At 42.0% G+C, this 11,563-nt stretch overlaps 1 protein-coding gene across 1 annotated transcript in view; it reads right to left on the reverse strand.

Annotated features, from left to right (window-relative positions):
• Positions 1-1,106: 1,106 nt before the first annotated feature.
• Positions 1,107-11,563, reverse strand: part of RGL3 (ral guanine nucleotide dissociation stimulator like 3) — a 33,941-nt gene continuing 23,484 nt past the window's right edge. Inside the window, exons 14-16 of the mRNA XM_032210506.1 lie at positions 7,830-7,967; positions 5,613-5,727; positions 1,107-1,731 (exon numbers count right to left, since the gene is read on the reverse strand). Of these exons, the coding sequence (XP_032066397.1) occupies positions 1,142-1,731; positions 5,613-5,727; positions 7,830-7,967 (843 nt within the window). The 3' untranslated portion in view covers positions 1,107-1,141. The remainder of the gene's footprint in view (positions 1,732-5,612; positions 5,728-7,829; positions 7,968-11,563) is intronic.

The raw sequence follows: 11,563 nt of genomic DNA on the forward strand, positions 1-11,563 counted from the left end.
CCTTAAATGACCTCCCACACAGCACTGGCATGCATAAGAATAGGATGCAAACTTGTTTTTTAAAAGGCATCTGTGGTTTGCGTTAAAACAACTTCAACGCACGCAATGTTCTGATTGCACCACAAACGCAGGAGTCATCCTTACCTTTCACAGAGGCCCTGAGTTTTATAAATAGGAGCATGATAGTGTAGAATAATCATCTCCAAGGACCAGTGGTGGGTTTCCAAAAATGTTGGAGCCTCTTCTGCAGGTGTGGCCTGCTTTCCGGGTCCACTGGTGGAACCTCTTCTAACTGGTTTGGTAGATTTGACTAACCGGTTCTACCGAATAGGTGCGAACTGGTAGGACACCCACCTCTGCTTCAAAGCCTCAAGGGAGTTGGGCCGGCTTTCCTTAGCACTTCTATGCACTACTTTTGGTTCTTATATTAGCTGCCTCATGCATCTTGTTCATAATGTTATTCCAACCCCGTTACTGATAACTGATAGAATTGAGCAAGCAGCATCTTGATTAATTTAATTTTTTAAAAAAGATTTGTACTGCTGTATGAAGCATGCGTACATTCTCACAGTAACTGGAATATCTGGAGAGCAGGAAGGAAGAAGGCTTAAAGGGTGCAGCACAGGTTTCTTGAAGCTTATCATACCTGCCTACCACTGAGTTTGGATCTCTGCAGCAAAGCTGGGATAGATTGTGTGGACTCCACATGGTAGTTCTTCAAGCAACAAAAATGGGAAATATTACAGAATCATGTAAAAAAATATATGTATGCTTTCACGTAGCATAGACAGCACTATCACAGAGCATCTAGCTACACGGGTCTGCCCTGGACGACACTATTAAATTTTGGAGGTCATGACTATGTAAACATTACCTTCCCTTAAAACCAAAGACTAGCTCAGTTTTTTTGAAGCCACCAGGCACTATCATTTGGGGGCTTCTCAAATTGCTCCTTGGAACCACAGATGGCAAAAGCTGCTTTTTGGGATTGATGACCTTTGGGAAGTATGGCTGTAGATCTCCCAGGAGGAATCTGAGTGAACAAAGCAGGATCCCGCAGAGGACCAATTCAGAATAATTACCATCTTTGGTGGGTTCTTCGGTTCCTTAGCCTCTTGCATGGGTTACAGAAGGATTATAATCAGACAAGCTCTCTCTGGCTTTGAGGGTCTGTTCCTACGCTGTCCAACTCTTGATTACTCTGGATTTCTAGAGGGGAAGTTGGGGACTTTGAACAAAATGATGTCCTCTTGGAGGCATCAGAAAGGGATTGTGGCACAGAAGGAGGTGCCAGCAATTTCTGTACAACACGAGGGGGAGCTGGGCTCCTGGTTTCCAAGGGAAGTGGATGTTGAGGAAGAGACAGACAGGGAGGAGGAGAATCAGGTGTGGCTATTGCTGACTGATTTTCCAGGAACCAAGGGGAAGGAGCTGGAAAAGGGTATGTTGAAAGGCATGTTCTAAAGTGTGGATCCTCAGCAGCGGATGGTGGAGAAAGGGAAACTGGGCTATTTGGTGCACTATGTGAAAATATGAAGCATGAACTGGCAGCAAGGGCACCGGTGTCAAAGTCTTTGAGGGAGGGAATGCGGCAAAGAGCAGCTTTGCTCCCAGGCTTCATCCTCAAGTGTGGTTCACTGGTGAGTCCCTTTTTCTGGAGCAGGAAGAAGTCATGGGGTCCAGCAGGATTCATGGCATAGAAAACATTTGCACTTTCGGGAATCAGCAGCTCTTCAGGGGAGAAAAAGAACAAAACACAGAATGAATGAGTGAGCAAGACAAGCAGCATCTCCCCTCCTTCTATCTTAACAGAATAACAGAGTTGGAAGGGACCTTGGAGGTCTTCTAGTCCAACCCCTGCTCAAGCAGGAAACCCTATACCACGGTTGGGTTCCTGTCAGTTCTAACCTCTTCTATAGAAGAGGTTCCATAAATCTGCAGTGATGTTTAGAACCTGTTCCAGCTCCCTTGCCCCCTCCCGTCCTCACATCATCACACTGAAGAGCAAAAGGAGGAATTCTGGGAGTTGAAGTCCACAAGTCTTAAAGCTGTCAAGTTTGAACACCCCTGGCGTTTTTTTTCCCTAAAGGGTTAGGGGTGCAAGGGTCTTGTAACTTGACAGCTTTAAGACTTGTGTGCTTCAAATGACAGAGTTTCTGAGCCAACATTTTGGTTGCTAAGCAAGAGCGTTGTTAAGTGAGTTTCACCACATTTTAAAAGTTGGCCACGCCCACCCAGTCACATGGCTGGCAAGCCACTCCCACAAAGCAGGCCACACCTACAGAAGAAGTTCTAATTTTTTTTAAGCCCAACACTGCCCTATACCATTTCAGATAGATAGCTATCCAGTTTCTTTTTAAAAACCTCCAGTGATGGAACTCCCACAACTTCTGAAGGCAACTTCTGTTCCATTGGTTGACTGTTCTCACTGTCAGGAAATTTCTCCTTATTTCCAGGTTGAATCTCTTGTTGATTAGTTTCCATCCATTGCTTCTTGTCTTGCCCTCTGGTACTTTGGAAAATAGGTTGACCCCCTCTTCTTTGTGGTAGCCTCTCAAATATTGAAACACTGCTATCACGTCACCCCTAACCCTTCTTTTCACTAAACTAGACAAACCCAATTCCTGCAACCAATCTTCATATGTTTTAGCCTCTAGCCCTCTAATCTTTGTTGCGGTTCTCTGCACCCTTTCCAGAGTCTCAGCATCTTTTTAATGTTGTGGTGATCAAAACTGGATGCAGTGTTCCAAGTGTGGTCTTATCAAGACGTTATAAAATGGTACTAACACTTCACGTGTTCTTGATTCTGTCCCTCTGTTAATGCAGCCTAAGAGTGTGCTGGCATTTTTTGGCCACTGCAGCACCCTGTCATATTTAAGTGATTGTCCATTAGGACTTCAAGATCCCCCCTTGCAGTTATTGCTATTGAGCCAGGTTTCATCTGATCTTCTGTAATTTAATTACATCTAATTAATTTAATTTACTTACATCTAATTTTCTGTACATTTGGTTAAAACCTTACATTCCTCACTACTGAATTTCATTTTGTTAGATAGGGCCCAGTATTCAAGTTGAGATCCTTCTGGATCTTGAGGCTATCATTTGGGGTGTTGGCTATTCCTGCCAGCTTTTTGTCTGCAAATTTCATGAGTTCCCCTTCTATCCCATCACCTAAATAGTTTATGAAGATATTGAAGAGCCCTGGGGCTAAAAGAGAACCTTGGGATATCCAGTGTCTTACTTCCCTCCATTAAGGACTACAAATTGATATATTTTAACCCATGCTTAGTTGTCCTACATGTGATGATATGTTATGAAAATGAAAAAAATAAATAAAACTTTATAACAAGGACTACAAATTGAGTGTGATTTGTCAGCTAGTTACAAATCCATCTGGTGGTGATGCTGTCTGACCCATATTTACCAATAAGTAGGTTGTGGTCTACTTTTTCAAAAGTCTTAGTGAAATCCAAGTATACTATGTCCACAACATTTTGTTGGTCCACTAATTTAGTCATTTTGTCAAGGAATGAAATAAGATTTGTTTGGCATGATCTGCTTTTGACAAACTCATGTTGCCTTCTGGTTATAACTTTGCTTGCTTCTAGGTGTTCGCAGATCTGCTGGTTGATTATCTTCCCAGGATCTTCCCAGGTATTGATGTCAGGCTGATTGAGCTGTAGTTTCCTGGATCTGCCCCCCCCTTTTTTTTGAAGATGGGAATTACATCAGTGATTTTCTGGTCCTCTGCTAGTTCTCTAGTGCTCCAGGATCTTTGAAAGATATGATTCAATGGTTCCAAGATCACATTTGCCAGCTCCTTCAGGACTCTGGAATATAACCCTTCAGATACTGGTGATTTGAAGTCATCTAGAGTGGACAGATGTTTTCTTACCATTTTCTTGCCTATTTTGATTTGAGTCTGTCTTTTATTGTTCTGTCTTTGGTAGTTTAGACTACTTTTTTTTCTTTTTGTGTGTGAAGGCAGATGCATAGAAAGAATTAAGCAGCTCTGCTTTCTCCCTGCTGCCTGTCTCTTCCTTGCCGTCTTCTCACATTAGTGAACCAATTGTTTCTTCGACTTTTTTCATCTTTTTTATATGTTGAAAGCATTGTTGTTGTTGTTGTTGTTGACATTTGTTGCAAGATTCAGGCTATTTACTGGTGTGACCCGACAAAAGGGCGAACGTCAACAGCGCGGAGACAGAAGGGCGCTTTACAATAGCGCGGAGACAGAAAGCCGATCTAACTTAAGGTAAGGGTTAGGTTTAGGGTTAGGTTTAGCATTACGTTTAGGGTTACATTTAGCGTTAGGGATTAGGTTTAGGTTTAGGTTTAGTTTTACAGCGCACTTCTGTCTCCGCGCTGTTGTCGGCGCGATTCAGCGCTCATTCGTCGGAGCGCTTTAGAACACGCCGTTTTATCACCGCAGTTTAGTCGGGTGCGGTTTTGTCGTTCGCCCTTTTGTCGGTGAACCATTTACTGGTATTCTGCTTTAATTGTATGTCCTTCTTTCCATTTTTTATACTGGTTTTATACAGTCTTTGTCTCAGACGCTGGTTTGATTATGTTCTATTGCTTATGTCTGCATTATGTTGAACACTAATGTGACATTGTCACTCTTGCCCAAAGCCCCTGCAGCTTCAATCCCCTGTATCGTTTGTTCTTTATTAGTAAGAATTTGGTCCTGTATACCTGTATCGGTGTCCCTCTAATTCTTTCCTGTACCTTTTGAATGACAAAGTTGACAGCTAGATTGGTCAGGAACCTGTTCGATCTCCCACTTGATGTAGAGTTTGTCTCCTGGTTGATGCCAGGGTAGTTAAAGGCCCATTACTACTGTGGTGTGTTTCCTACATATATTTGTTAACTGATTAGCAAAAACCTTGTCTATTTCTTCTGCTTGGTTGGATGGCCTGTAGTATATACGTACCTATGGCAATATCATTCTTGTTTCCTTTCATATTAACCCATATGCATTCTAGGAGTCCTTGGTTTTTCATCCTTGGTTTTAGCATTTCTGTAGAGATGTAGTGATCTCTTACATATAATGCAATAATAGGTTGAGGGAGTCAATCTATTCTCCAAAGCACCTGAATGCCGGACAAGAAGCAATGGGTGGAAACTAATCAAGGAGAGAAGCAACCTAGAACTAAGGAGAAATTTCCTGACAGTTAGAACAATTAATCAGTGGAACAGAATTTGCCTCCAGAAGTTGTGAAAGCCCCAACACTGGAGGTTTTTAAGAAGATGTTGGATAGCCATTTGTCTGAAATGGTATAGGGTCCCTCCAAGGTCCCTTCCAACTCTGTTATTCTATATTTTGTTATAATGCAGTTCTCCCTCCTCTAATCTGTTTCATTGTCCAGTTTATATCCTTTCATCAGTACATTCCACTTGTGAGTTTCATCCTACCAAGTTTCAGTAATGGCAAGTATATCATCCTTGCCCTTATGTACTAATATTTCAAATACCCCCCGTTTGCTCCCCAAACTTTGAGTTGGTGTATAGACACCTGAGTCCTTTATGGCTGATCCTGCCAATCATGTGCTGCACCACTGGTTTGATGGCTGCCTCGGCTAAAATATCTTCTAGGATTCTGCGATTCTTACCTTGGCCATCCCCCAGAAGTTGGAGAAGTTGGTAGTTGCTTGGTGAGTCCTCTTCCAGTTTGTGCTTCTGCAACGCCCGCTGTATCACAGCTGTGGTTTTATCCTGGCTAGTGATCTGTAGGGAGAAATCATCCACTTATATGTAACTACAGGTGAGTCTGATAGGCCCAGCTATGTGACAACACCAGAGGTGGGTTCCTACCAGTTCGCACCTATTCGGTAGAACCAGTTCGTCAAATCTACCGGACCGGTTAGAAGAGGTTCCACCAGTGGACCCGGAAAGCAGGCCACACCTACAGAAGAGCTTCCAACAATTTTTTGAAACCCACCCCTGGTCCTTGGATATGATTATTCTACACTATCATGTTCCTATTTATAAAACCCAGTGCCTCTGTGAAAGGTAAGGATGACTGCTGCGTTTGTGGTGCAATCAGAACATTGCGTGTGTTGAAGTTGTTTTAACGCAAACCAAAGATGCCTTTTGAAAAACAAATTTACATCCTATTCTTATGCATGCCAGTGCTGTGTGTGGGGTAATTTAAGGTGGTTCTGACAAGTGTCGTCGGCATCTTCATATCCGGTCACATGGGCGGCAAGCCACTCCCATCCGGTCACATAGGCGGCAAGCCACTCCCACAAAGGAGGCCACACCCACAAACAATTTTTTGAAACCCACCACTGGATAAAATATATACTAAGGTCCTTGGATATGATTATTCTACACTATCATGCTCATATTTATAAAACGCAGTGCCTCTGGGAAAGGTAAGGATGACTACTGCGTTTGTGGCACAATCAGAACATTGCGTGTGTTGAAGTTGTTTTAACGCAAACCAAAGATGCCTTTTGAAAAACAAATTTACATCCTATTCTTATGCATGCCAGTGCTGTGTGTGGGGTAATTTAAGGTGGTTCTGACAAGTGTCGTCGGCATCTTCATATCCGGTCACATGGGCGGCAAGCCACTCCCATCCGGTCACATAGGCGGCAAGCCACTCCCACAAAGGAGGCCACACCCACAGAGTAAGTTCAAACAATTTTTGAAACCCACCACTGGGCAACACAGTGTAAAACATTGTTAAAGGCTGAAACCATATAAACGACATATTACCAACCAAACAGAAAAGTGGTCTCAGTGAAGAAATTGTGGGCTCTGAGTTGCCCATTCCTTAGTGTATTGCATTAAGTAGATCCCTTATCCAAAAATGCTGTCTGCTTTTGGGAAAAATAAAAAAAATACACTAATTATATCTCCATCTACACCACAATCCTCAAATATGATGTTGGCAAATCTCCAGAAAGACCTTCTCTTAACTAATGTCCTCTAGTCGCATAGGAGAGTTCCCATAATTTCCAGCCTTTGCTCATAGCAGGTAAGAAATGTAGAGGTATTAAATACATTTGAAAAACATCAAATTGAAAAAAAAAATCATTCCAGAGGACGGAGCCAATCCAGTCTTATTCTCATCCAACAAAAATATTTCCAAATGCTCAAGGTAAGAACCATCATAAAAGTTTCAGAGATATGTATGGATTTGCTTAGCCCTCTTCTTTCACGTTCATTTCTCAATCTTGGCAATTTACAGGCATGTAGACTTTATTGAGCCAAGGTGGCGCAGTGGTTAGAGTGCAATACTGCAGGCCACTTCAGCTGACTGTTATCTGCAGTTCGGCTGTTCAAATCCCACTGGCTCAGGGTTGACTCAGCCTTCCATCCTTCCGAGGTGGGTGAAATGAGGACCCAGACTGTGGGGGCGATATGCTGACTCTGTAAACCGCTTAGAGAGGGCTGAAAGCCCTATGAAGCGGTATATAAGTCTTAACTGCTATTGCTATTGCTAACTCCCAGAAACCCACAGCCAGCATGGCTGTTGATGAGAACTTCAGGAGTTGAAGTCTGCACACCTGAAAACTTCCAAGGTTGAGAAACTTTGCTCTAGATACTTTGGTTCCTTTTTGTTCTAGATCACTTATTTTGTGAGATTTATTCTTCACTTTCTCAGTTCACAGTTTCCATATACAGAAACTGTAAATGTGGGGAATTATTGATTCTCTTCACCCTTCTGGCGCCATCAGAGAACCCTCATCACTTTAATCATTCATCCATCTTTTGGCAAGCTTTCCAGTCACGTCCTTATTAAACCTGCCCCAGATGTTTCCTGCAATCCAGAACTTGTGGCTTCCCTTTCCCAATACTGCTCTCTCTTGGTAACTTACAAGAATGCTGCGATAAAGGTTTCCATTTCCACCGATATTGTTCATATGGACCCGGACAATGCGACATTCTGTTCCTCCTCCCTGTTTAGAGATGGAAGGTGGCACAGGGCAGGTTTTCCACTGAGTTACAGGTGGATCCTAAGCAGAGGAAAAGTGACCAAAAGTGAAATCACGGCTTTTAAAGTTGCATACTTTACCATTTTTGATATGCCACAAGAGACTTTTGTGTATGCAAACTATAACCTGTGATGTTGGGGGAACCAATGGTGTATTCTGAGAGCCTAACCAGAGAGCCAAGTATCAAAATCTAAAGTAAAACACACCCCAGAATTCTGGGATGTGTTTCAGGAATCCCCCAGGTTTATAGTTTCTGTACATGGAAGCTGTGAAGTGAGAAAGTGAGGAATAACTCTCACAAAATAAGTGATCTAGAACAGAAATGAACCAGAGTATCTAGAGCAAGGTTTCTCAACCTTGGCACTTATTACAGGTGTGAAGACTTCAACTCCTGGAGATCTCATCAACAGCCATGCTGGCTGTGGGTTTCTGGGAGTTAAAGTCTACAGGGCTGTAAATTGCCAAGATTGAGAAATGGATGGGAAAGAAGAGAGCTAAGGAATCCATACATAGCTCTGAATTAGCCAGTGAAAAATAATTTAAATCCACTGTGGGAATTAGAGAACTAATTGATCACACCATTTAGCAAAATTTTAATTTGGTAAAAAAAAAATGACTAGGAAGATTTAAATAGTTTCCAAATAGTATTTGTGAATGACCAATATCTCCCCGCACAGTATCAGATTATCATCCACGTAATCTTCTGGGTAGAAACTTAACCTGTCTGTTCTATATAGAAAGTAGTGAGGGATTATTCACCCATTATGGCAAACACCCATGTTGTTAAATGAAGTAGGAGATGGATACCTAATACTTGAATACTTGCCACCCAGTGGGCACATTTACTTCTCAGTCACAAAAGATGCCACCTTTGGAGAAATCCAAGCTCCACTCACTTTTTGCAATGGGCAGCCAATCAATATGATTGGCAGCTATCAATAATAAAATAAAGGCACTCAATCCTCAGCCACCAAGCCACCTTATTTGAACTGGGCTTGGGTAGAAAGGGGAGAGAGAAAATATGGATGAAGGCATGAGCAGAGTATGTGTGTGCATATGCACACATGAACAGGCATGTAGATTGACTGTTGAGCCTTCCTGGCAATCTATATAAGTTTCAAGGACAACATTGTTTCTTAGCCTTGTTCTAATGATATGAGTAATATTTTGCGTTACAAATATAATTATTACACAAACACCCACATGCTTAATGAGGATAGCATAGACTTTGCTTCCATGGTATCTACTCCATAAAAAGCTTATACTGTGTCACGTTAAACATATTAGTATTAAAGGAAATGTTTCCTCTAAACCATGAGCATGGCTACCCAGCACTCATCACATGATCATTCACAAGACTTGGTTTCCTGTTGTCTTTAAGGTTGATGTTTTTGGAAAGTAGGAAGCATGGGAGGGATTGGATTGGATTGGATTTATTACATTTATATGCCGCCCTTTTCCCCGAAGGGGACTCAGGGCGGCTCACAATTCAGTCAGGGAAAGGGGTACAGACAGGGGATAAAAAGACAAACATAACAGTACACAATTTAAAACACACAACAACCATACCATTCGAGGAGGGGGGCAGGCAGGGAGGGAGAAGGGAGGCTTGTTTTTGAGGAACTAGATGCTAAGATGAAGTTTTCTACCAGGCTCCAAGCCAAAGAGATGCAGAAGCCAAGAAGAAGTGAAGTTGTGGGCGAAACTAAGCAGGAGGCAATAGTTCATACTGATAAGAAAAATAATGAATCATGGATTAAATTTATTTAAAAATAATATAAACTGAGATTTCCTATTTAGGTTACTTTTTAATCTGGTTCTGTTATGTATATTTTATGTACAGTTCTATTTCTGGTTTAATAAACATTCATTAACATTTCAATCTATGTTATAATTTTGGGAGCTTACAAATGTAAAGTGTGTTATGTACTTTTTTCAGAAACTACTGCCCCTCTCCTACTCCAGGTTTGCTCCAGGGGAGCCAATGAGGCTACTCAGAAGGTATCATCTGCTTCCCTGACTTAGAAGGTACAGTATTTGAAGGTGACATGCTAATTTGGCACCTTCGCCAGACACAAAGAAGGTTGTGACTTCTCACAATCAATTGTTCCATTTTAACAAATAGGTGATTTGTTGCTAGTTTTTTTTTTCCTTGGGAAAGGAACTGCAGGCTGTGAAATAAGTATTCAACAAGTGACTAAGATCTTGGGCAGGAAAAACCAAATGTGCCAGTAGAGAATAGCCAGTACCTGGTTGTGAGAAGGATCTAGGTGGACCCACACACACACACACACACTTAGGTAATAGCCAACAGCTTGCTGCAATGCCAAAAAGGCCAATGCAATCCAATGCTGTTTCAATGGAGGGATAACATCAAGATCACGATAATACAACCTCTAAATCTGAATCATCATAGCAATAGCCATAGCAGTTAGACTTATATACCGCTTCATAGGGCTTTCAGCCCTCTCTAAGCGATTTTACAGAGTCAGCATATATCGCCCCCCAACAACAATCCGGGTCCTCATTTTACCCACCTCGGAAGGATGGAAGGCTGAGTCAACCTTGAGCCGGTGAGATTTGAACCGCCGAACTGCAGAACTGCAGTCAGCTGAAGTAGCCTGCAGTGCTGCATTTAACCACTGCGCCACCTCGGCTCTCATCCCTCCTTCCCCACTTTGGGAGTGATAGTATCATATTTTCACACTTTTGGAAGCCACCAGCTTGAAAAGGGTTACCAAATCCATAGAAGTGAAGAGCATTATCGTTGTTTTTGAACAGAGAAGTAAAAAATATAGAGATACAATGTACACTGTAGTTTCTCTATTGGAATATCAACTTCAACAATAGTTGTTCATGTTACTTTATTATCCTTTACAGCACTTATTAGCAAAAATAACATCCATTTCCTTCTATTAGTCTCTGGGCCAATTTCTTCCTGACGCCTGCATTTAATCTTATTTGCTGTGTCTAAGACCAGTAGTCCAGATCTATATCATGTTCTGTCATTCCTTGTAATATTGTTACAGACACAAAGTCCTTTGGGGTAACATCACCCGGAATGTTCTCCCAAGGGGAAAAAAATGGGGTCCCCTCATTAATATTTTCCAGCTGCTTCATTTTAATTAATTCATTGGAATCAGAGGTTATGCATTTGCTGCTGAAATTTTCTTCTAGTCTGTTCTGTGGCAACAATATGATAATGCCAGGTTTTTAAATTCTGTTTTTGATAATACTTATGATGATAATTTCCCAAAGTAGCCTTGTCTAACCACCAACATCAAAAGAGTAAAATTAGCAATTTTAAAAGAGTGAACTTATAAAGCCAGTTGTGGCACTTGTATTGGTGTATTGGTAAGAGCCGAGGTGGCGCAGTGGTTAGGGTGCAGCACTGCAGGCTACTTCAGCTGACTGCTATCTGCAGTTCAGCGGTTCTAATCTCACCGGCTCAAGGTTGACTCAGCCTTCCATCCTTCCGAGGTGGGTGAAATGAGGACCCGGATTGTTGTTGGGGCGATACGCTGACTCTGTAAACCGCTTAGAGAGGGCTGAAAGCCCTATGAAGCGGTATATAAGTCTAACTGCTATTGCTATTGATTGTGTCCCACCAATTGCAT

The sequence above is a fragment of the Thamnophis elegans genome, chromosome 2, assembly GCF_009769535.1.
Source record: "Thamnophis elegans isolate rThaEle1 chromosome 2, rThaEle1.pri, whole genome shotgun sequence".
NCBI classification, from domain to species: domain Eukaryota; kingdom Metazoa; phylum Chordata; class Lepidosauria; order Squamata; family Colubridae; genus Thamnophis; species Thamnophis elegans.